Source organism: Eubalaena glacialis, chromosome 5 (assembly GCF_028564815.1).
Source record: "Eubalaena glacialis isolate mEubGla1 chromosome 5, mEubGla1.1.hap2.+ XY, whole genome shotgun sequence".
Classification (NCBI taxonomy): domain Eukaryota; kingdom Metazoa; phylum Chordata; class Mammalia; order Artiodactyla; family Balaenidae; genus Eubalaena; species Eubalaena glacialis.
The window spans coordinates 64,537,052-64,563,480 of record NC_083720.1 but is presented as its reverse complement, the minus strand read 5'-3'; the positions used below and the strand labels follow the sequence as shown (position 1 = coordinate 64,563,480).

The window sequence follows — 26,429 nt, the reverse complement described above, 5'->3', positions numbered from 1 at the left end:
ACAGAGAAAGAAGATCGTGCCCATTCCAATGCTGGCCATGTCCACCCGTCCAGAGCTTCCTGACCTGCTCTTTTTCCTCTTCCCACGCCCACCTAGTCCCAGCGCCCGGGAGGACAAGCCCCGGCGACCCTGCCCCGACCCCGGGCTCCAGCGCTATGTGGGCGGCTGCTGGCCAGAGGGTCTGGGAAAGGGAACGAGCGAGCGGACAGGAGGAGCCTCTCCCGGTGGGCGGGGTACGGGGCGGGGCCATGGCCTAATCCGGGAGGCGGGAGCTGCGGACGGCCTTGGAAAGGAAGCCGGGGCGAAGGGGAGAGGCTGGACCAGGCTGAGGTGGGCGGGTCCGGGGGCGGGGTCACTGGATGTGCCGCCTGCCAGTGTAAACGGAGCCCGGGGCTAAGCTGGGAGAGGCAGGGCCGAGCGGAGGTGGGTGGGGCCTGAGGGGAGGGTCCCTGGCGGGGCGGGGTGCACAGCGCGCTGAGGCTGAGGCCAGCCAGTCTGTCAGCCCGCGGGCTCCAGAGCTGCTCTTCGCGCCGGAGCCCGGCACGCGGCGCCCTGGGGGAGGAGGGCGAAGGGCCGCGGCGATGGCTCCGCCGGGGCTCCTGGAGTCCGCCGTCCTCGCCGCTGCTGTCTTCGTGGGAGGCGCCGTGAGTTCGCCGCTCGTGGCCCCGGGTGAGTGCCCTGTAGCGGGTGGGGCGCGCCGGAGGAGGCGAGGGATCGGGACTGTAGTCCCGCTGCTCCTCGAGCTGCCCTGGTCCTGGCACAGCCGCGGGATCCAGGCGCTGAACATCTGGCTGTCTGGGGGTGGCCCGGGCCGGGCGCGGCGAGTGGAGATGGCTCCCGTCCCTCCCAGCCTGCTCGGCTCCCGCCTTCCCTCCTCCGAGGACCTGTTACCCCCCGGCCCCACCTCTGAGCTGTCTGGCGTGTAGGGACCCGGCCGGCTCTTGCCTTCCTCGGAAGCCCTTCCGCCCGGGCCCAGCAACCTGGAGCCCTGCGGACCCCTTTCCTGCCCTTGTCCTCAAAGGCCCCGCGAGCGGAAGATCGTGACACCGGGCACCGGGTGCGCTGTCGCCGCCTTCCTCCCCCTCCTTTTTTTTTTTTTTTTTTTTTAAACCTTAAATCCTTGAGGAGTTACAATTTCTTTCCTTTCCAAGTTTTCATTTATTTTCGTGGTTGATGGATTCTCGTAACAGGTTGGGGATTTCTGATTTCCTCCTACATATCCTGGATAAATCAGGCTTGGAAAAATGGAAGGCGCGTTTGTAAACTTACCTTTTTGTTTTTCTTCTTTGAGTTGATTCCTGTCACCACAAAAGGAACCTTCTGTGGTCAGAGCAGGAAGCCACCAGCAGAGATGATAAAATGCTGTCCCCAATGATGAACTTGGAGCAGGAGTTTTTAATTGAAATCTAAGAGGGGGTGTAACTTTTACGGAAGTCCTTTCTCACACTCTTGTTTTTATAATTATAGTCACCAGGGATTCCTTACCACCGAGCCCCCTCTTAATTGCCACCTTACAGAAGTAGTTAAAAAAAAAAAAAAAGTATACCTTCTTGTCCAGCTGGGGTTACTAGAGCCTGGAATCTTACGTCAGCAAGCTCTTCCAAGCTTGAGCGGCTCCTCTTCAGTCCAAATAATAAGCAATAACTGGAAGCCTTCCAACCATGACTATCTCCTCCATAAAAACACATATACTGCTCTTCACTCCTAAGAAGAATCCACTTGCTTACAGCTTTTAAACTGGCTTATCACTCTGGCCTTCACTTTTTCGTAGAAACCAGAATACGTTAGGAAGGGAACATATGTCTCCTGAGTCTTTATTAGCAGATCTGTATTTCCTTCAGCCACCCACCCTGAGGAAATGGCCGTTAGTGACATGTATTATTGGATGGGAGATTTTGGTTTTCACCCTGCATTTCATTGCTGAGACAGGTACATGCATCATCAGGTTCAAATTGGACCCCAGGTTGTAGACAGTACTTAGAGGGCTAGAGTCAGTTGCTCCAGAATTTGAAGAGCTTGACCTGGGAGGGAAACTGTTAAAAATTCAGCCCATGATGCATGTAATCAGTCATAGCAGGAGAAATCATCTGTAGAGTGAGTTTGTGTTTTGATGGATCTTTGAGCAACACACAGCTTTCAGGACTGGAATGTGATGACAAAACTCTTAATTACACAGTATAACTCTTTAGAAGAATGAGGTATCTAAAAAGGAAAGGGTACAGAGTACAAATGTGCCAGTGTGACTTGAGACCTGTTTTGTGAAGAAAAGATGCCCTGACCAGCCAACATCTGGTCCCTGTGGAATCTAAGACGGTGTTAATGTTTGTAGGGAATGTTTTAGGGAAGTAGGGAGAAAGATGGGGAGTAATGTTGAGTGCCTGCTATGCGTCAAGCTTTGAGTTGGGCACTTTATATTCATTTTTATACTTATTTCTCAATTCTGTGACGTTCTTATTTCCAGTGAGGCACCTGAGGCCCAGAGAGATTAAACAATTGGCCCAACATCACATAGCTAGTGTATCCGTCAGCATTCAGTCCAAAGCGGAATCACTAGGAGGGGAGTGTGTGTGTGTATGTGTGTGTCTACGTGTATCTATATCTTTGATAACCCAGCCTGCTTGATTCTAAAGTTCATTCTCTTTCCACTATACTGCATGCTCCCCAGAGAGAAAATAGAAAAGAAATCACCTTCAGCCGTCTTGTTGAGATTCTAAGAGAGGGAGTTCAGGACATCATAATATTGTAAGCATGGGGTTATCTGAAGATGGGAAGTAGAGAAAAGAAGGACAGTTAAGTTCACAGTGGGTAGTGGCAATGTCTCTGACTTCCTGCCTAGTCGAAGAATCTCATTAAGCTTCTGTCTTAGTAGCAGCATTCGAAACTATATACCACCAGTACCAGAAGGGATGATTTTCCACATCTTGGCTTATTTATGTCTTTTAAGTTCTCTGGTTACTTAGGGCTTAGTTTCTCTGCAGACAATGGGCATGGCCTTTGAGTAAGGAGTGGGCTGAAAAGGACCAGGGGCTGGTGAATGAGAGGTGCCCTCTCCTGGGGCTCTGTGGGCTTCCATACAGCCTCCTGATTCCTCATTTAGATGCTAAGGATAAGCTTTATTAAATTCTGGATTCTCCTTTGGCCAGGTGGCTGCCTAGCTGTATATGTACATTAATCTTAGTCAGTGGACAGAATGTTTTGAGAAGGCACCCCTTGGAGCTTGGGCTTCCATGCCCAAATTCCATTTAAAGAGAAAATGCAAAATTCAAGGCGTGCCTGCCCTTCCCTATCTCCCCATCCCCACCCCACCCCCGCCCCCAAATAAATTAAACAGACTATTTGGGAGTTTCAGTAGTCGCATTTGAATGAGAGAGACCAAAGCCCCAGGTGATAGAGAAAAAAGTTTTCATTGTTACTTTTTAAAAAATTGTCTCTGATGTTGAAGTTTAATTACACATTGGGACAAAAGAGTAGTTATTTGAAACCCACAAAAAAATGATTTAAATTGTCATTGGTTAAAACTATTATGTTGAGTTGTTTCTGAGAATTTTAGGGCAGTTGCTTCAGAAATTCTAAAGATTTGGTGGGCTGCTGAAAGCAGGGAGAACAGTGAGTCTGGCTAAAATTGGAATCTGCAGTTAGTACACTGTGGGCCCTTTTCGGAGGAAGGAATGCAGTGTTTATTATACCTGTTTTGTGGCAGGCTCTGGTCTAAGTCCTCAGATCATTTAATTCTTACAACATCCTGTCAGCTATATAGTTTTATTCCTCCATGTAGAGATGAGGAAATTGAATTCTGAGAAGTTAACTTGAAAAAGTCACTTACATGTGTAAGTTGGATTTTGACGTTGACTCACATCTATTCAATTCTGAGGCCTATTATTGTTACCAAATCATTTTGTTTTTCTTTAGAGTGAGGAATTTCTTTTTACTGTAACATATTTATAAAGAATCATTAATAGGGTAATGGCATGATAGAGTAGAAAGAGCACCAAGCTCTAAGTCAGAACCCTGGACTTGAAGTGTGCCTGCCACTTTCGGGAGTGTGGCTTTCTCGGCCTCCATTTTCTTGCCTGGAAAATGGGTGTGTGCCAACCCCTATCTTTTTCTGCCTTACTGGCTGCTAGTGAGGAGCAAATGAGCTGGTGTCTCTGAAAAGTCTTGGCAAATGGCAGAGTGGTATATATCTTCTATCCTGTGTATCTTTTTTCTTGTATTTCCTACCCAAGATGCCCATTAGACTAGACTTATAATGTCAACCAAACTGTCTAATAAATGTAGACCACACATGTTTTCATTCTGGAAGTGGTGATGGTTCTGCAGTCATAGGTTCATTGTAAATATATAAAGTCTGGAGTGACACCTCAGATTCATGGGTTTGCTGCCACTGACTGGGAGTTAAGTAGCCAAACCTTTTTTTCCCATTTCTCCTCAGCTAAAATACAGTGCTCTTGGTATTTCTGGATAATTCCCCCAAAGATTTAAAGTTTTGGGGGAAGGGGAGAGAATAACACTTGATCTCATTACTCCGAGACACTTGTCACTGTCAGCCTATTTCATTCTGGTCTTCTTTGTATGTATTTTCTACTTGGAGGGGATCATAATGCAAAGATACTTTTTTACCTGGCATTTTTTTACCTACTGTTATACTTAAAGGTTTCTCCATTTCCCTACGCACTCACAAAGTGGCTGCATAATATCCCATTACATGGTTCTCTGTCTTCTACCTCACTGTGCTTCCATTTTAGACTTTAGTTTTTGCTAATTATTTTTAAACGAATTTTAAAACTCATTGTTTAGTGAACATCTATGCAAAGCTTTGTCTGGATATCGATGACTTCCATAGAAAATGGGTTCCTGAAAAGGCAATGTTGGGGTCAAAGGTATTCATGTTTGAGGCCATTGATGCCACCAATCTTAGTGACCTGAAGGTTGTTCCAGTTTACATTCTCACAGCAGTGGTCAAAGGACTCACTTTTCATACCGTTGGCATTTTCTCTGAAAAACATATTTGCTAAATTATAAGGCAAAAATTTATACCTTGATTGTTTAAATGTGTATGTCTTTGATTACTAATAGGTTGACTATTTTCTTCTAGTATAATATTTGAGCCATTTGCACATGTCTGTAATCCTTTACGGACAATTCTGAAATCTGAAAAACGCCGAAAACCAAAAGATTTTTGAGGCTTTTTGCATACTTCGTTGGTGGGTGAAACCTAACCTGAACCAGTGTGACTATTGCTAAGTTTTGGCTGCAGTAATATTAATGAGTTTGATTTCTGAGAGTTACATAATGTGTACTAAATGCATTGTTACCTTTCTAGAATTACAAAGTCTGAATTTCGAGGCACATCTGACCTCCAGGTTTTCAGATAAGGGATTATGGTCCTGCATTTCCTCTTCCGTGACTCATCTGCTCTTGTTTGTGGGCAGCCAAATGTAAAACTGCTCAAAATAGTAAAATACCCTATGGAGAGAAAGAACTCCTCAAATGAGTGGCACTTCGTGAAAAGAAGCACTGCTTTGGTATTTTAGTGGGGAATCTAATAAAGTAAAGATACTTTGGCAAAGCTGAGGTTTCGTCTGTTCTAGGTGGATTTAGGGATGGATGCCCATTATCATGGAAACTCTGCTTTCCTCTGCCAGTTATTGACACAGCTTTCTTTGTAAGGGAGAAAAGAAACGGAATCCGCCCAAGGGACTTTTTGGGGAGGGAAGGTTGGTAGAGGGTGGTGGATACCCCAGGCAAACTGAGTTCCCGTGCCCAGTCATCTCACCTTGAGGATCCTTGTGCCAAACTTGTTGAACTCGGGGTTCTTCTATCCCCCCTTTGCAGTGCCCCAAGTTTCCTGCCTTCTTGTCTTTGTTCATCTCAGGATCCCAAACAGCTGCCAGCTCTTCCCGACTCTCCCCTCCCCCCATTTTGTTTGCACACCCCTGGGTATAACTGCATTCCAACCACTAAGAAAGTGCCTATTGTAGAGAGGGCAAAGAAATCTTTGAACCACTTTCTTCATCTGTGTTGTGGAGAAAATATGGCAGAGTTGCCTCATTGGCGTCGTTGTGACAATTACATGAAATAAAAATATAAGGGTGCATGGCGCAGTGTTTGGCATGTAGTAAATGCTAAAAAGATATATTATTATTACTTTGTCCTTAACCAAATACTACCTGTCATAGCTCTCAGATGGGACAAAGTTGCTGGCTGCTCTAGAATTTTCCTTTCGGGTTCTCTGCCATTGCCTGAGGTGCCCCCTGACTCATCTTGCTCCTGAGCCCAGGCCGCTGAGGCTACGGTGTCATGGGCACGAGGCTGAGGAGGCAAGTTGGGCAGCGCCAAGGTCCCAGGGGAGGAGTAGGGACCAGTGAGCCTGGCAGGGAGCTCTCTCGGGGTGCAGGGGATATGTGGGGCTGAGCCATTAGCTACCAAAATTAGGCAAGGAAGGAGAAAAAGAAAGAAACCATTAATCTTTACAAGGGTAGAATGTGGCAGTTTCTTTGGGAAGAATTTTGAAAAATTCACCAACTGGTTTTTCTTTAGCCGGTGGATCTGTAGCTACAGTCACAAAGTTTTGACAGTTTTCCCCTAGGATTAGTATAATCATCCCATTGACATTCTGTTTGATTATCCAGGGTTGCACTGGTCCTTGTTCATCTCCTCATTGTTCACCGGTGAATGTTATGTTGAAGTAGAATATAATTAGAAATATATATAATATAAATAATAATATATAATATATGGTATGTATAATATATGTATAATAAGAAATATATTTAGTCTCTGTCCTCAGTTCGTGATGCAAAGTTCCTCAAACCCTTGGGATTTCCTAAATGATAGGAGTGTCTTTTTTTTGTGAGGAGCCCCCTTTGAGCGTATGCTAATGAGGGGACTTAGGGTGGTGCCCCTGATACCCTCAGGATGGGGCTGGTCACCTGAAGGAGGGTGGGAGTAGAGGGTTGAAACTTTCAGCCTCACCCAGCCACCTCTTCCCAGAGGGAAGGGGAGGAGGCAGGAGGAGGGCGGCAGATTAAGCGCTTTAAAAATTTGAATAACAAGACTTGATGAGCTTCTGGGTTGGCAACCGACCAGTATGGAGATGTGTGGAGAGTAGCGCACCCAGAGGGCACGGAAACCCCACCCCTTTCCCCATCCCTTGCCCTGTGCACCTCTCCCATCTGTCTGTTCCTGAGTTGTGTCCTTTTATAATCAACTGGTGATCTAGTAAGCAGAATGTTTCCCCGAGTTCTGTGAGCCACTCTAGCAAATTAATTGAACTCAAGGAGGGGGTCATTGGAACCTTCAGTCTATAGCCAGTTGATCAGGAGTACAGGTGACAACCTGGACTTAGCATTGGCGTGTGACGGATGGGGGCCCGGGGAGTGCGGTGGGGAGTCTTTGGGTCTGAGCCCTTAACTTGTGGGATCGGGTGCTCTCTCCAAGTAGTGTAGGAATTGAGTTAGTTGCTTGGTGGTGCGGGGGAAACACATGCTGGAATGAGGAGGTAGAACCCTGTAGCATTAAGGCTGACGATCTCCTCAAAGCTTATTTAGCAGACGAGGATACTGAGTCGGCCTAGCCAGGTCTTAAGGGGGTTTTTTACTCTGTCTAGGACGCTTCCCACTGTGTGAAAGCTGTCTCTCCACTGCAGTGGACCCCGCTTTGCTGCTTCTGGCAAGGTCTACACTTGCACTTGGTCCTCACGCTCGGGGGCCTGGTTTCTCAGCTCTCTGGATCTGGGGTGAGCGGGCCCTGAGAAGAATGACTTTGGCTAACTGACTCCTGAGAGTAATTGTGTTGTTCCTAGTCACGTAATGTTAGTGTCAGAGGGGACTCAATGGTCCTCTTATAATTCAGCCCTCCCTTTGCAGACGGGGAAGCTTCAGGTTCAGGAGCCTGCGGGAATCAGGAAGGGCCGTAGCCCGTAGTCGAGGAGCAGAGCGTTAGGTTTGGTGACGGAGGGCCTGTGTGTGTGTCTTGGTCACTGTCCAAGGCTCAGATCCAAGCACAGGACCCGGAACAGGGCAGATGCTTAAAAACATTTGAATGAATGAATGAAGGAAAGAATGAAGGAAAGAAGCCAGGGCTGGAATCCAGGTGTTCTGACTCAGCCCAAGGCGTTTTCTTTATAATAAAGTGAAGACTTAACGACTTAACGCTTTCCAAAATCATCCCTAAGTCTTAGCTGTAAGTCTCCTCCCCCCTCTCCCCTCCCGAAATGGAAAGAGGCTGCTTTGTCTGTCAGCCTCTATGGGCTATATTGCTCTGAAAGCCTGAGGCAGAGACTCTGGTCATGGAGAAAAAAAAGAATGACAATAAAAAAGTAAGCAAGTACTGTCTTATCAGGTGAATATGGTGGGACATCAACACGTTTGAAAGTGTTAGTGAAAATTTTCAGTGCAAAGGTTTTCAAAACTCAAATCCATTCGTGAAGTTCTTTTCAAAGACAAACTGAATTCAGTTGTGTTGCTACACCAGTACTTTAAATGCATCTATTAGTTTTATGTATATATATATCATATTCCCAATTTTATAATACTTTATACCTTTCCTTTATACCTTCGTTTCACAGGTTAATTCTTTAAATTATTTACTCATTCAGGAGATATTAGCCAAGTGCCTTACTGGGGTGCAAGACACTAGGATGAAGTGATGCGAACAAAATAGACACAGTCCGTGCCTTTACGGAGCCAGTGCAGGTTATCAGGCAGGACGATTAAACAAGCAATAATGATAAAGTGTCATTACTACCTCGATAAGGAAAGTATGGCACAGGGTCAGAGTACTGGGGCTGGGGGTGGGACGAGAGTTGAGTACAGGTTGAGCAAGACTTTCTAGAGGAAGTGAAGTTTGAATTTATAGTTGTAAAAGTGTCGGCATTAGCCAGGTGAAGGGGACACGTGGTTGTGGAACAGAGGAGGTGAGAACGAGCAAAGCCATAGCATTGGTCCCTAAACTTGAGCATGCATCAGAATTAACTAGAATGCTGGTCACAACACAGATAGATCACTCTCCCCCTCCTCCAGTGTCTGTAGGTCTGGGAAGGGACTGGAGAATTTGCATTTCTAACTGCTTCCCAAATGATGCTGTCTAAGTATCTTAACCTGGAAATCCATCCCCTCTTCATGGGCTAGTTGTCCTGTTTTCCTGCCCATCCTTGAAGCTGAGATCTAGGATAACACTTCCAGGAAACCCTTCCTAGGCATTCTCAGTGATTTTATCTCCTGTGAATATACATCTCGAGTCCATGAATACATGTTGGATCTATTGTATGTTATTTAACACAGAATCATAGGCAGTTGTTTCCACTGTGTTTTGTGTTAACTAGACAGCAGAGCATATAAGACACACTCAAATATTTGATTACTTGATCAGGTTTATTTCTTGCAACCTCTAAGAGGAGCAGTTTGCTGTATTCTGTTTTGTAGCGATGAGGAAACAGATGTACAGAGGGATAACCAAGACGAAGAGAAGTGAAATGTCTCATTCAAGTCCTAGATGAGGGGAAGCCAAAGCTATATATATATTCATTGTTCTCAAATGTTCTTTGTTGTTATGTGAAATTGCATGTACTCCATGCTCAGCGCTACCGGTGGAAGGATGCTCTTATATTTATTTACTATTATTATTTTTTTACTTTTTCATTGTAGGACCATCTACTGAAAGAGAAAACTAAGGCAGTTTATTAATTGAATGTAGATTTTGTTCTTAGTGGAAAATGAGTGATTATCTAAGGAATTCTTCAGGAATTGTCTGTTTACTTTTAGAGTAAATATTTGAAGGGACTAATTCAATTTACATGTCATTAGATTTTGAAATGATTTTTATAAAGTTTTGGTGTGAGCGAGATATTTTTAAAAATCTATTTCAGTTTCCTGAACAGACACAGATTAAACAATTATGCCATTACCCTTCTTAAGTGGCCAGCTAAGTTTAGCTGAGTAGTCGGAGATGTATAAAGAACCTGTACATAAAATGTCACGTGATAGGTAAGGGTCACAAAAAAACAACAAATTCTTTTCAATATCAGTAACATGCCAGTCCTTCCTCCCTCATGCATATACGAACATAATGTGGTTCTCTGAGATTCCTGTAACGGGTAAAAGTTGGAAGAATTCACTGGGTTTTCTGTCTCACAATATAACTCGGGAACACTAATTTTCAAATATTCCAACGGCTCTCCATAGCTGGAAGTCTCCAACACAATCATGTGAATTATTCACATTATAAGAAACGGCAGCCCGGAATTTCCTGGCATTGGTGAAGTGGCAGATGGCTAATGAACAGGCATTCCTTCACTTTTCTTTGCATGTTTGTGCTATATAGTTGTATGGCCTGAATGCTTCTGAGGCCTCCTCAATTCTTTCCAACCTCCTCCTCCTCTATTAAAGCAAAACACAAAACAACCACCCATAGGAAGAAGAAAAGAGGCATGGGCTATCGCTTAAAGCCAGATGATAGGGCCAAGGAAGCTGGGTTTTGAAGGTAAAACTCATTTCCCATGCATGATTGCCAAGTCAGTGTCTTAATAGTCTTTGCAGGTAAAACATGTAGATATTCCATACAAACAGCATGCAATTCATTTAAAAATGAGGGCCTTCTTTGAGCTACTGTTAGGTGTTGTGTAGGTATATAAAATGAACAACAAACTTGGTTTCCGTTCTCTACTAACTTGTGATTGAGAAGGGGGAAGAGATAAGCTATGAATACAAATTGTTATAGAATAAGGGAGGATGTATTTGGTATCATCAGAGACCTACAGACAAAGTGCCACGTGGGATCACAGAGGAGAGAGACTTTCCTTCTGACAGAAGGGATGGAAAAGCCTTGAGAGCCTAAAACTTGGCATTTTAAGCAGACCTTAAAGGGGAGTGTGGGGATGGCAGCCCAGCAAAAGGAACAGTTTGTGCAGAGGTGTGGAGATAGGTCAGGAGAGGTCAGTGCAGACCCGGTGAGACTGCAGAGGGCAGGTTGAGGCTAGGCTGTGGGGCTCCTGAAACTAGGTGCTTGATTGTGCAGGCAGTTGGGGGCTAAGGATGGGGTGCAGTGGAGGATAGGGGACCAGAAGGGCCCTCAGACATTGCAGTGTGATGGAAGAGCTCCAGGTGCTGAGCTGAGTAAGACCTGAGTACCAGGCATGGCCCCAGTACTTTCAACAAGGCCGTTGAGATTGCTGTGCTGTTTCTTCATCTGGAGAAAAGGTGGGGAGGGTTGCGGGTGGGCAGGGGGAGGGAGAGAGAATGAATATACCTGTTCTTTATACATCTCTAAGTTGTTTGGAGGATCAAATGGATAATGTAGTCCTTTGTAAGTAATACAAATATGACCCATATAGTGTATAGGTTTAATATAATGCATATGATATATAGATAGAAGCAAGTTTTCAAAGTTTGCTGGGAAATTAGAATCATGAAGTAAGTGCAGTGTATCGTCTTGGTGGTGTGAAGGCCAGAAAGTGCTCATGAATGGTAAAGGAAATTGTACAAATCATCTTGCCTCTTGAATTCTTCATTGCTTAACATTTATTTTTAGAGGACTGTTGTGCATGTCCAGTTTTTGCGCTAGCTATTGTTGGTCAAGTTCTCATTGTTTTCTTCTCTCTCCGGGCGAGCCCAGGTCAGGAGGGCAGTGCTGGCCATCAGTGTTTAGGGTCGTGTCTTTAAATAAAACATGCAGATCAACACTGTGTTGATTAACAAAACCCTGCTTGGCTAAGGGCTCTATCTCTCCGTCACTTCTGGCAAGTCCGTTTCCTTAGTCCCTTGATTTCTTATAACGTGACCGAATAGATTTGGGGGAGGAAAAATAACTCACTTGAAAGTACTTTAGTGTACATTAGGTGCCTTCATATTATGGACATAGTGCTTACAGAGACAGAGGACTTGGTGTGTCTTAGTGCCTGGGAGCCGGTGGGATAGGAAGCGGGGAGTCTTCAAGGAAGGAAGGAGAATTCTTTTGCTTGAACCATATGATAAAGTAGTTGATCTTTTCCATGTCATTCAGTGATGCACCTTGATATATAAATAAGACTCTTGACTTTGAGTCAATGTGGTATAATAAAGGCTACATATATATGTGTGTGTGTATATATATGTGTGTGTGTGAATATATATATGTGTGTATATATATGTATGTATAAATATATATATATATTTGGTTTTTGTCCCATGTTCCTAGCACAAAACTCATAAACCTTTGGAATTTCCTGAGTGATAGGAGTGTCTTTTGTTATTCTTAATGAGCCCTTTAGACTATACCTGAGTTCACCCTAATGAATGACTCTTGGTGGGCCCTTAGATAGCTTCAGGATGAGGGCAGGTTGTCAGAGGAACCAACTTCATGATTATAGTGGGTTGGAACTTTTCGCTGCATCCCCTGAACTCAGGGAGGGGTGAGGTTTTGACGATTGAGTTAATCACCAATGGCCAGTGACTTAATTAATCATGCCTATGTAGTGAAATTTCTTAAAACTTCGATAAAAACTCTGAAACAAGGAGGCTAAAGGACCTGCTGGGTTGGTGAACCCATGGATGTGCTGGGAGGGTGGTGGGTCTGGAGAGAGCATGGAAGCTCTGCGCCACCTCCCCTCCCCACCCCCAATTCTTTGCCCTACGCATCTCTTCCATTTGGCTGTTCCTGAGTTGTATTCTTTATAATAAAATTATAACAATAAGTATAGTGCTTTCCTGAGTTCTCTGAGCCATCATAGCAAATTGTCGAACCTGAGGGAGATGATGGGAAGCCCTGACTCTGTAGTGGGTTAGCCTGGTTAAGTGGTTAGGTGCCATTTGCAGCCGGTGTCTAACGTGGGGTTTGCACTAACTCCAGGCAATTGGTGTCAGAAATGAATTGCATTGCAGGACGCCCAGTTGGTGATGGAGAATTAGTTGTTGGAAAATGAAGCAGTCAAGTCTTTCTTATTGTGAAATATCAATGCATAATATTAAAACATTGTGGCTGTAATAATCTCTGAAACTATGGTGGTTTACTATTTAAAGACTGAAAAGTCCTTTAAAAAAAAAGTATAGTGGGAAAGAAAAACAGTTATCAGGCCAGTACCTTATTATTTATGTATTTACATTGTGTTTTATAGTGTAATAAAGTGGAAGTTACACCACTCTGTGGTTTCCATTGACCCATCTCTCCTAAGGTGTAGACCAAAGATTTCATAGCCTTTTCTCTGCCTTCAGTCAGTGGAAATATCTAGTATGTAAATATTATGGATTGCAGTTGTAGGTAGTCTCCTCACTAAGGGATTTTCAGTGCTTTGGTTTACATCCACAGCATTAATATTACTACTAGGATAAACCACAGGAAATTACCAATATTCTACTGTTTTTGACCTACAGTGACAACAGTTTCATATGGTTCAAACTTAATAGGACTTAAGTTCTTATTGACTTTCTATCTGCAGTTTAAAAAAAAAAGAACAACTGTCGTGACTGCCATTAAGACATTTAAGGGACTTCCCTGGTGGTCCAGTGGCTAAGACTCCGCGCTCCCGACACAGGTGGCCCGAGGTTCGATCCCTGGTCAGGGAACTAGATCTCACATGCCACAACTAAGAGTTAGCATGCCAGCAACTAAGATATCCTGCATTCCGTAAGGAAGATCCTGCACACGGCAACGGAGATCCTGTGTGCCGCAACTAGGACCCGGCGCAGCCAAATAAATAAATATTAAAAAAAAAAAAAAAAAAAGGCATTTAAGAAAATACTAAAAGGGAAAAAAGAAAAAAATATATACTCCCAAGTTCCACCAACAAAAGACACAAAATACTAAAAAGAAAATAAAAATAACTTGTAATCTCATTACTCAGAGATAACAGGCAATAGAGCATAGAGTATGGGACTCTGGAGCCAGGCTGCCTGGATTAAAATCTCACCTCTGCTATCTGCTAGCTGTGTGACCTGGTATAAGTTACTTGACCTCTCTGTGCCGTAGTTTTGTATAAACATTTTGGTACTTTTTCTTTCAAAAAACTGAGATGGGACTTCCCTGGTGGCACAGTGGTTAAGAATCTGCCTGCCAATGCAGGGGACATGGGTTCGAGCCCTGGTCTGGGAAGATCCCACATGCTGCAGAGCAACTAAGCCCATGCGCCACAACTTCTGAGCCTGCACTCTAGAGCCTGTGAGCCACAACTATTGATCCTGCGAGCCACAACTACTGAAGCCCTCGTGCCTAGAGCCCGTGCTCCGCAGCAAGAGAAGCCACTGCAATGAGAAGCCCGAGCACCGTGACAAAGAGTAGCCCCTGCTCGCCGCAACTAGAGAAAGCCCATGCGCAGCAACGAAGACCCAACGCAGCCAAATAAATAAATTAAAAAAAAAATTTGTCTCAATAAAACTGAGATCATGTTAGCTCAAAATACTGCTTTGTGTTTATTTCTTCACTTAACATTTTTTATTAACAATTTCGATCATTTTGGCAAAGGGATAAGGCAAATCCGATCCCTTCATACAAATAATTTCTATTGTTTTAAAACAAAGGGAAGTTTAGGATTTTCAATAAGTAATCAGCAATTTCAACATTGTGGAGTGTAGATCAGATGGCTTTTTGATTTTGTTTCTTATAATGGTAACAGGATTTTTTTTTTTGAAATAGGTATTTAATGCCAAAAAAATAGATAAATTGACCTGGAGAGACTATAACTTAAATGCACCTTCTCTTCCCAATAGTTGACTCACTAGGGAAAACCATTCTCTCATTCTAGGTTTCTTATTGAAATAGATGAGTAATGATTACTCGTAGATTAGTCTACTCAAGACACTAACTCAACATAGAGATGAGCTATGGATAATCCCATTTTGTGGAACTTTACTGAATATCAAAACTGGTAACTCTCACAGGCAATTGAGCACAGAGTATGGGGCTCTGGAGCCAGGCTGCCTGGATTAAAATCTCACCTCTGCTACTTGGCTAGCTGTGTGACCTGGTATAAGTTACTTGACCTCTCTGTGCTGTAGTTTTCCTATCTGTAAGATGGGGTTGAAAACAATAGTGCCTACCTCATAGGGTTATTGTAAAGGTTGAACAAGTTCATACCTGTAAAGTGCTTGGAATAGTAATTATACAAAGTATGCATCAGTACGTGACTAATATTAATAGTATTTTTCTATGTGTCTTACCCTTGCTACTGGTTTTCAGAGTTCTTATTTGAGTTTCAGGCTACTGACGTTCATTTATTCCCCTTAAATCAGGTTCTCTATATCTAGGGTTTTCCTAATTACTTCTGTTTAATCTTGCCTTTGTTTGCCTTTTCCGAAATGGTCTTTATTTTCTATCTTAGTTCCTGTTCCTTTGCTCTCTCTAACAGCCCCAGGGGAGAATTCCCGGCAGAGGACTTCATGACTTCCCCAGGACAGGACCGTGGCCCCCCACCTATACCATCTCTGCTCGCCAGTTCCCATATTCACAGAAGGCTGGCCACGTGCCTGTCTAGCAGGAACACTGCCTGACTTAACCTGTGACTAATTGAAAAACCCTGCATTTAGGACTTCTGTAGTTTTCTGTTTAATTGTTACCCCTTCCTGTTCCTGGAAGGAAGAGAAACTGGACTGATGTCAGCGTTATGGGAGCTGCAGACTGGCCCCCGCGGTGCCGCCTTGGGCAGCTGCTCCCTCACCTCCAGGGTTTAAGGTATTTCTCTGGCCCCCACATTTAACTCTGCCCCTCCAGTTGGGCTCACGTGCTTCAGTGTCTTTTCCTGTCTGTTGGCTTTGTTTTCCCAGCTGAGCTGGAAGCTTTGTGAGGATAGCAGTGTTTACACTTATTACCACTGATAACGAGCATCACAGCAATGCTAGCTAATGTTTACTGAGCACTTACTCTGTGCTAGGACCTCGGCTAAACCCGAGTTCATATCATTACTGCTCAGAAACCATTCTATTATTATCTGTATTTTAGAGATGAGGAAACTGAGGCACTGGGAAGTTAATGGACTTGCCTGGGTTCTCACAGGCAGGAAGCAAGAAAAAGCTAGCTTCTGCTTTTTGCCTTCTTTCTTTCTAGGGAGCAGCTTTGGTTGAGAGCTTGGGCCCTGCTTGCAACAGACCTTGGTTCAAATCCTGGCCATTCCCCAGATGAGTGACCTTGACCTCAATACTTTGTTCTTTAATGTCTCCATTTCTAAGATGGGTTTCATTGCAACACCTATCTAAGAGTACTGAAGATTAAAAAAAAAAAAAAAAAAAAGATAACGCGAGTAAAGACGCCCGGCTCAGAAATAAGCACTCGGTAGAGGTTTGCTGCTCTTAGTGATTGGTGGTAGAGTGGTTGAATTCCCAGAGGCCCTGGATGTGGGATGGTGAACCCCCAACACAACCCCGGAGGATCAGTCACTAAATCCCTCTCTCCCTCTGTAGGGCCGGTCACCCGGCAGTTTTCCCTTTTGAAGCCCACCCAGCTCGGCAACACCCCTAGTTTTCCCACGTGGGTAGTTTGTGTTGTCTTCTGCACGGTGGAAATTACTTGGCTGTACTCCCACCCTGGCAGGGGCGGGTTGTAGCCAGAAACCGGGGACCTAGCTCCTGGTGGCCTGGTCCTCTGAGTCAGCGCCCTCTCTGTGGAGCTCCAGGGCAGTCACTGGTTCCTAAGGGAACCCCCTCCTCCCTGGGCCCCCCTCTTGCAGTTTCTGCCAGAAATAGACTATCTGGGCCTGTCCTCTCCCCATTTGGTGGTTTTGTCCTGGCACTTGCTGGTTAGCTTCCTCCCGTAGTTTAAATAATTCCTAACCTAGTCCCTGCTTGGCCTCTTGCGAGGAATGTTCAGGAACAGATCGGTTAGGGATTGCATCCCTGTGGAAAGAGGGCAGTGCCTTTGGTGAGGGTACGTCAGCTCCGCTCCTTGACGGACGCGGCAGTGTGGAATATGATGGAGTCCTGTGAAAATCCAGTGGAGGGCCAGTTCCCAAAGCTGGGCTTGGGAGCGTGCTGCCATTCGTGGCCTTCCTTTGAATCTTTGCTATCTGGAACCTTCCGTTGATTTTGATGAGTACAGGGGTTTGCTGGTATATTTACATCTTTTGGAAAGGGCTTACCCAACAAGTGGGTAAAGCTGTGGGGTGGATCAGTCGTCCAGCTCTGAAAATAACTTAGTTATATAAGTTTTAAAAAACTGTCAGCATTTGGCAAATGAAGGTACAAGTGCATTGGACATTCTGTCCCACCAAATAGCATCTTAACAAAACTGCTGATCCAGTTGCAGTGAAAGTGGACGCTTGATCAGTAATGGAGGAACCCTTCTGGAAGGATGGAATCTGCTTTCACAATTCACAGGCTGCATGCGGCAAAAGTTCAAGGTGCTCCTACCGTGTTCCAGGAGCTGTGATAGGGGTTCAGGGTACAAGGATAGGACATTCTCCTTGCTACTTGGGGAAACAGGTGTGTTTGGCTTAAATCAGGCTTTTCCTGCAAGTTCTGTCACCCACGTTGGGTTTCCTAACGTTGACCACAGTATGCCCGAGAGACGTGCTTGTCGTGAAGTGGGTGGGTGGGGGGCTCTCAGTGGCTCTTGAGTGTTGGTTCTTCTGCCTGGCTCATTTCTGTATCTCCCCAGTGAGGTCATGTTAGACCACTGATTTATTTGCAAAATGAGGATCTCATCCACCCTCTTGGCTACTTCCTTGGGATTAGACGTTTCAGATAAGACAATGACAGCGTCAAGTGTCATCTGAGTGGAAACTTTTATATCTTATATGATGTCTCTAGCTAATAATGTAGGTGATTGAAGATTTTCTTTTTCCTTTTCCATTCTTTCTTTCCCTGCCTCCCTCCCTTCCTTCCTTCCTTCTTTCTTTCTGAAAGATTTTTAGATGCCATGCAACTAACATTGTTAGCACAAATTATGTTTGTGACAACTATTGAATTGCTTCTAAGTATAATAGTTTGTGAGTAATAATGTGAAAACATACCTGTGAACAAGATGCTTTTCAGTAGATAGAAAAAGTCTTCCTTTTACTTTCATAATAGTTATGGAGCAGTAAAATAGTGTTCTACTTTAGAGTGATCTTTTGCTTTTTGTAGTAGAAATTAATATTGGGAAATTTTATGCTGCTGAGAATATTTTTAAAAATGAAGTCAATACAAATTTATCTTGCTGTAGCTGACTTTAATACTTTTTCATGAAGATGATTCTTACATTTAACAAGATGCATGCAGATTCCAATGTTTATCACACATGATAGGGTCATTTGGCGAGAGGCACCTTTTTGGTGTTTAAGGACATTCGGGTGGGTGGATGCAGACCTGGGCTCCAGCCCAACTCTGTGGTCAACTGGTGATGGTTTAACCCACCTGTTTACTGTGAGGCATGTGTCACTTACTAGGTAAAACTGAAAACCAATCTCCACTCTTACAGACGCTGCTAAACAATGTGGATAAGAGTGCAGGGTCCTGGGGTCTCGAGGCTTGGCTTGAATCCTGTCCCACTATATGTTAGGACTTGTTATTGAACCCCCATGGGCCTTATTTTCCTCATCTGCACATGGGGATAATGAGACAACCTACCTTAAGATGTGGAAATGAAATGGAATTGTGCATGAAACACTCCAAACACTCGGTAAATGCTGCCCACAGTTACCTTAACGTAGCAACTCATTCTTTATAACACACCACCTTTAGAAAAGAATCTGAAGTGATTATTAAATTTCTGAAGTCCATTGCTTTGCAGTCATATCAAACAAATGTCTTTTAAAAAATTCTACTTTTTCTTGAGTTGATATAATTTACAATTTGAAAGGTGAGGAAGGGTCTACAGTCAAAGTCTCACTCCACTCCTGTCCTCCAGCCACCCACCCACCCCATCTCCAGGAGACTGACAGTGCTACAGTAACTAAAGATTAAAAAAATCCCCAAATGGACAACACTGAAAATAGCAAGAGACAGAGGAGAGGCAGAGGAAGGGGTAGGAGAATAGGAAAAGAGGAGGGGGGAGATTCAGCTGGGGTCCAAACTGCTGAGCTCTCCTGGTCCCTGCAGCCCCTTGGGCATCGCCCTCGCTTATACCCCTCTCTGAGGACCCCATGATGTGCCCCACCCCTTGGGACTCCTCAGCCTTTTCTGTCTTAGAGGCATGGTGGGTGGCTTCCTGGCCTGTGTCCCAATGCAGACACTGGCAAGCTGACCTTGCCCCATGTGGGGTGAGCTCAGGTCAGATGAGCCTTCTGTGTCATCTGAATGCAAACCACTGTTTGAGGTATTCTGGAAGATTCAGGAAGAGTGCAGAAGTTGAGATCCTTGACTTTTCAAAACACTGGTGTCCTAAACTGAATCCCTTCCCAAGGAGTAGCTGTGGGGCTGTAGCTCTTTTCTGTTTTTTTCAATCTTTTGGTGCTCTTGAAGAATTGGTAAATCCAAGACAGTTGTGGAGAATGCTAGGGACTTTCTCTTGCTCTGCAAAGTTGGTTTTCCCCTTCTAGTCTAAATGGAAACCTGAGATGGTAAATATTTATAGTTTCCATCATAGTTTTTGTGTCTTTGTTTCTTTATATTGACATCACCGCAGTTTCAGTTCTTTGTTCTGGTAGCTACGTGGGGTTCAGGAATAATTCAGTTTTGTCCCCCAACCTCCTGCCCATCAAGAATGTTTGTTCCCTTTTTTGTCCAGCCAAATTAAGTTTTTCTTTTGAAACCTAATATAAAGTCCTTTTTCTTCCTGGATCCACACTAATTACTTCCCTTCTCAACTCCTATGGTACTTATACAAAGGAACTGCAGCTTAGGGAAGGGTTGTGCTCCAGATGTTCCTTTTTGAGTAATTGGGTTGGAAATTGAAATGCATTTTCCCATTAAAAATAATAATTAGGCTCCCATAAAGGGTATTTAAAAAATGATAAAATGGGACTTAGTGAACTTTTATTATAGAAAAGTTGAAAGAATAGTAAAGTGGACTGCTGTACACTAACCACTTGGTTTCAATAATTTGCCATATTCACTTGCTCACCCTGTCTATCTATCTGCCCATCCACCCATCCACATACCTCTATCTACCTACTTTTTTTGCTGAACTATTTGAAATCAAGTTGCAGACAGTGTTACATTTCACCCTAAATCCCTCTGCCATCATCTTGTAGGATTAAGGACTTCCTTCAACATAACTGCAATACCATGATCATAGCTAAAAAAATAATACAATAAATTTGTACTACTGTCTATGCCATTTTGCTGTTGACCTCAAAATATCCTTTATTGCTGTTTTAAAATTTTTATTATTGTTTAGAATTTGGAATCAGGCTCCAGTCAAGGTTTACTAACCGCATTTTGTCCTATTAGTTTCTAACAAAATCTATTTGAAGCCACATTTAGCCAAGTACTGGGAGAGGGAAGGAACTTTCCTGGGCACAGGTAGTATGTTGAAATCTTTGTGTACTCGCCCATCCCTGTTTTCCTCTCCCACGCTTAATGCCTGTCTCCGGATCCCGGGGGGCTCCTGCTGCCCTGAGCTCTCCATTTTGGCCAGACCCCCAGCCCCTGGGTACAGGGACCTCTTAGCCAAATGCATCTGTAAATCAGGGGTTCATAGCCGGACATTGCTGATTTATGAATGTTTTGCTGGGGAAGCTTTCTGGGCCTCCATCTGTTCCCCTATTGGTTTTTGCTGTCCAGTATCAAGAGTTTTCCAGCATCAGGGGAGCATTTCAAGGAATTTGACAAGATAGAGGTAACTGAGTAGCTGTATGCTTTGGGAGGGACTTTGTATCATGGGTGAGTAGACTCTGGGCAGGTGGGTCCTGTCTGGATGTCCCTCCCTGCCTAGTCACAGCTGCGGAGTTGGGGAGGGTGGGACCGTAGCAGCTGCTTATCTGGGAGTCATTTGGAAGTTGGCAGCTGCCTGAAGTTCCACTACAAAGTTTAGCACTTATTTATATACTGACTTCCATTGTTTTCCAGTTTCCATATAAGCTCGTTTGTTCTCTTCATACATTTTAAGTTTTTAAAATTTGGGCAAATGCTGTGTCTCAATCACTGGCGCTGGGGGAATATCTTAAAAGCTCTATGGTTTCGGTTATCCCCACAGCTAAAACCAGAAACAGTTTGGGGATGATTTTGTTTTGTGGAGTTTGCTTTGCATTCTCCCCTTTCATTAGTGTACATAATCGATTTAAACCGTGTTTAAACAATTAGCTTAATAAAGGGGGTTGTTTTTCAGGAGCTAGTAGATCTTAGCTCTGCCAGAGTAGGATTGAGAGACTCTGTTCTGAAACAGGATCTGCCTGGGTTTTCCTCCGGGCTCTTACCAGTTTTCAACCATGTGACCCTGGGCAAGTGACATACCCTCCCTAACCTCCAGCTTCTCTTTCTAAAATAATAGTACCCACCTCATAGGGTTGTGACCGTCAGAAACCCTTGGGGCCCATGGCCTAAACTCTAAATATGTAAGTCCCCCTAGACAGATCTAATCAAATACATTAATGATTATGCAGCAGACTCAGTGGAATAGAGGTTGTAAATAGCCTCACATCAGATCAGAACAGGTTTTGCTACCAATGAATTTGTCAGATTTGGTTTTGCTATGAAATGAGGTACAAAACTTTTTGTTTCAGAGTTTTTTGGGTTTTGCCTTGTGGACACGGGAGGGTGGGCTTGTGTTTTCCTCTCCAGTAGCATCAACCCAGAGTGAATGTGGATGGGGCTGGAAAAGATTGGGGAGTATGGAATTTTGAGAACCAGGAAGGACATTGGTTCTAGCACATAATTTTTTTTTTAAATGGTTAATAGTTTTTTTAAAAAAAATATTTATTTATTTGGTTGCGCTGGGTGTTAGTTGTGGCTCGAGGGCTCTGTAGTTGCAGCATGCGAACTCTTAGTTGCAGCATGCATGAGGGGTCTAGTTTCCTGACCAGGAATCAAACCCGGGCCCTCTGCATTGGGAGCGCGGAGTCTTTTCCACTGCGCCACCAGGGAAGTCCAGCACATAATTTTTCAGCTGAGCAAACCAAGGTGCAGAGGGGTGAAGGGACTTGTTCAGTATCACAGAGGTAGCTGGGGACAAAGCTGAAGGAAGAAAAACCCCGTTAGAGAAATGCACATCTAGCCATCTTAGTCAGTAATCTAAATCAAAAATAGACTACTTTTGGGTACCGTGATTTGAATGTTTGCTGAAAAAATATAGGATGTGTATCTGTGTGTTTAAAAGCAAGGTTCCAGCCAAGCTTAGTGGGTTATCTACTTACCAGCCAAGTCCTTTTCCCATCACAGAGTTGTTGGGTCACTGCTGGGAAACCCTAGCTTCTGAGAATGTACACCCTTTCCTGATAGGAGAGGAAGAATTGCTATCAGAACTATCAAAATGCTCTTGGCCCTGGTTGGAACAAAGCTGCTTGGGAGAAGTCACGAGGGCCTCCTTATCTGGAGTCTCAGGTTATTACCGTCATCCCCATTATGTGTATTTTAGCAACCCTCGAGCTATGCCCACTGGGTTTGAGGGATGCCATTTCTGCGCCATTTCTTCTCAGCTCCTCTGACCATTGGGGTCAGTTGGAAATGTATTACTTGGAAACCAAGCTAGAAAACTGCTTTTGATTTTTGGGGTTGACTTCGAGCCATTCCTCATACCTCTTCCTCAGTTTCTTGCTGTCTTAATGTTTTTTATATAACATCCTCTTTTGTGACTTTGTCAATAGGATCTTGGCAAAACACAGTACATAGTGGGTCTTCAAAATACGGTGAATTAACCAAACCTGGCTGGGTCTAAGAAAAACGCTAAGGATTTTGGTAACCGCTGGCTTTTGCTGGACCTGTTTTACTTGTAATGTGGAGGGGAATCACTTTTATCAGTAAGAGCTGAGAACTCTCTGTTTCTATGGCTCTTGCTGTGTGCAGAGGATACTGGAGATGGGGTGATGGGCTTGTTTTGAAGAGGCTGAGGGACCCGAGGTTGTGGTCTGCATAAGGTGGGCTGTGATTTGGGAGTTGGAAGGGAGGTCGGAGATGGGGGACAAATAGAGTTTTGCAGTTGTTCATCGGGTAAGCTGCTCCGAGGTCTGGTGGTGGGCATTTTCAAAACATCCTACTTCCAGCTGTGCTAATTGGAATCTATAGTTTTGCGATTTGGGGAGCCTTTAATCTAAGTTGTGAAATATGAGAGCAAACCAGCATTTAGCATTTTAACAGAAGAGGTGGTAAATGATGACCTCAGGTCACGTTAGAGGAAGCAGCGTCCAAGCAGGCAGGATCCAGACTGCCTGGTTTGAATCCAGCCACTGACACGTAGTAGCTCTGTGACCTTGGGAAGGCTGCTTGACCTTTCTGTGCTTCCTTTCCACATCTGTGACGTGGGGAGAATACAAGTAACCATGTCATAAGTTTATTGTGAAGATTCACTGCTTGGCTTAGTGCTGGATTGCAAATGCTCCATAAATGTGGTGGTGCTTATTGTTAGTAGTTACAGAGGAATAACAAATTAGTCTGAGCCAGACTTCCATCACTTCTGGAACCCTCCCACCTGAAGCCATCCCCTTCCTGCCTCTGGTTCAGCCTACTTTCCATTCTGACCCTGATCCCTGGTGTCTGATTCCCTTGGGTCTCTTATTCTCCTTCCTGCTCGGGTGGCCCACCCTGCATGAGTTAGCCCAGTTACAGGTTTGGGGTGCACATCTCCGCTGTGCCCCGAATGGCTTTGCAGTCCTTTCACTGGCCTCTCACATTCCTTCTGTCTCTCCACTAAGCCTCGCTGTCTCCATAAGCCCCTCTTCTGCCCTGGCCCCTCTAGTTCTCAAGAGATGCCATCTCTCATGTTCAGGCATCTGTTCGCTCACCTCCCCTCCATCCACCGTAAAGAACTAACTCATGGACACCCTGCCTCAGGACGAAGTATCTTTTTTCCTATTCAAGTTTTTAATCCGTCTCCTTTTTGCTCCTTGTCTTCTGCATGTAAATAAACACTTTGGTTTCAGCCACTTTAAAAAAATTCGAAACTCCAAATAAAAATTTCTTCCCTTCACGCTGAAAGTGAACTCCCTTACCCTTAATGCCCATAGTGGGCTTCTAGAAAGAGCAAACTGACCTGTTTCTGCTCCTCAACCCAGGGAATCTAGCCTCACCTTCTGGTCTATGAAAAACTGGTCCCTCCAAGGCCACAAAGATCTCCTGCCAACCGTTTTTTCCTTCCTATTTTATTTTATTTATTTTTTCATTTTATGTATGATATATGTATGTATTTTAGGATTTTAAAGATTATTTTAGGATTTTAAGTTACTTCAAGAAACTATGGGGAAACAGAAAGGGAGCAAAGTACAACAAGGCAAAAGTTAAAAAAATTCCAAATTACTTCCTGATTCAGCAACTAAAGGCTTTCCGTGTGTTTTTTGGAACTTCTATGTGGCCCAATTTGTCTGAGTTTTTCTGAATGCTCTTTCTAGTGGCCCAATTTGTCTGAGTTTTTCTGAATTCTCTTTCTAAAGATTCTTCTTAGGGTGTTTCTCTCTTTCTTTTCTTTATTTTTTTTTAAATTGTGATAAGAACACTTAACATGAGAATTACCCTCTTAACAAATTTTTAAGTGCACAATACGGTATTGTTAACCCAGGGCACAATGCTGTACAGCAAATATCTGGAACTTATTCATCTTGCATAACTGAAACTTTATCTCCGTTGAATAGCAACTACCACCCCACTCCCCGCCCCACACACACCAAAGCTGGCTCCTGGCAACCACCATTCTACTCTCTTTCTATGAATTTGACTATTTTAGATGCCTCATGTAAGTGGAATCATGTAGTATTTGTCTTTCTGTGACTGGCTTATTTCACCTGGCATAATGTCTTCCAGGTCCATCTTTGTTGTCCTTTATGGCAGGATTTCCTCCTTTTTTAAAGCTGAATGGGATTCGATTATATGTATATGTCACATTTCTTTATCCGCTCAACCATCAGCGAACATTTAGGTTGTTCCCATGTCTTGGCTATTGTAAATAATGCTGCGGAGAACATGGGAGTGCAGCTATCTCTTCAAGATCCTGATTTCAATCCTTTTGGATAGATACCCAGAAATGGAATTGCTGCATCATTTGGTAGTTCTATTTTTAGTTTTTTTGAGGAAGCTCTATACTGTTTTCCATAGTGGATGTACCATTTTATGTTTCCTTCCTATTTTAGCTCCTCTCTCTTGAAGCATCTGACCTAGCTGACGGCTGATTCCTTTTGGAAACTTCTTCTCTGTTCTAAGGTAGAACCCTGGCTTCTCTTCCTCAGGTCCTCATAGAGTAGATCAAGTTGCTCAATGGATATTTCCATCTGGATGTCTCCTTGCTTACCTTTATCACTACATGTTCAAAACTGAACATGTGCTATTGTCTTCTGCATGCAAGTATATTAGCTAGGGCCCTTGAAACAAAGTACCACAAACTGGGTGACTTAAAAAGGAGAAATTTATTGTCTTACTGTTCTGTAGGCTAGAAGTCCAAGATCAGGGTCAGCAGGGTTTCTTCTCCTGAGGGCTGTGAGAAATAATCTGTTCAGTGCTTCTCTTCTAGATTCTGATGGTTCGCTGGCAATCTTTGATGTTCCTTGGCTTCTATAAAGCGTCATCCTGATCTCTGCCTTTATCTTCACATGGTGTTTTTACTTTGTGCTTGTCTGCCTCCAAATTTCCCTTTTTTTAAAGGACAGCAGCCATATGGGATTAGGGCCCACCCTAATGACTTCATTTTAACTTGATTACCTTTGTAAAGACCCTATGTCCTAATATAGTCACATTCTGAGGTACTTGGGGTTAGGACTTCAACATATGAATTGGGGGTGAGGCAAAATTCAACCCATAGCACCATGCAGACTTGATTTTTTTTCAGGTATTTCTCATCTCAATGAATGGCACCAATGTCCACCATGTTACTCAAGCAGAAACTTGGGAATCATCCTTATCAAATCACGTGCCTTTATATTAACCTAGCATCTAGAGCTTGTAGAACTTGGAGGCACAATTTTGGAATAGGAACCATAGCATCCAACAGGTTTACAAAGGGATCTGTGACTCCCAAATGGCTGACAACCTCTGCTCTGTATCTTTTTTTTTTTTTTAAGTGTCTACCGCCTTGGTACAAAAGTAATACATACATAAGAATTTTAGAAAACTACAGAAAAGCATAAAAATAAAATTAATAATTATCCTATTATTCAATTACCCAGAATCACTTATTATTTTGGTCATTTCTCGTACATTTTATGCCTTCATGCTTTTTTTTTTTTTTTTTTACTAGTTGGAGCATACTGTATGTAAGATTTTGAATCCAACTTTTTAAAATTCAACACTAAATCATGTGTGTTCCCATATCTTCACAAAATCTTCGTAAATAGTTTTAAATGGTGTGTGTTATTTCACCAAATGGATAGATAATTATTGACTTAGATATTTTATTATTATCCCATTGTCAAATATGCAGGTCGTTGCTGTTTTTTGACTTTTATAAATAATGCTATGACAACCTTTGCTATT

General features: G+C 43.6%; 1 protein-coding gene across 1 annotated transcript in view; it reads left to right on the top strand.

Annotated features, from left to right (window-relative positions):
* Window positions 1-450: 450 nt before the first annotated feature.
* RELL1 (RELT like 1) overlaps window positions 451-26,429 on the top strand; it is a 61,856-nt gene continuing 35,877 nt past the window's right edge. The window contains exon 1 of the mRNA XM_061191316.1: window positions 451-669. Within this exon, the coding sequence (XP_061047299.1) occupies window positions 582-669 (88 nt within the window). The 5' untranslated portion in view covers window positions 451-581. The remainder of the gene's footprint in view (window positions 670-26,429) is intronic.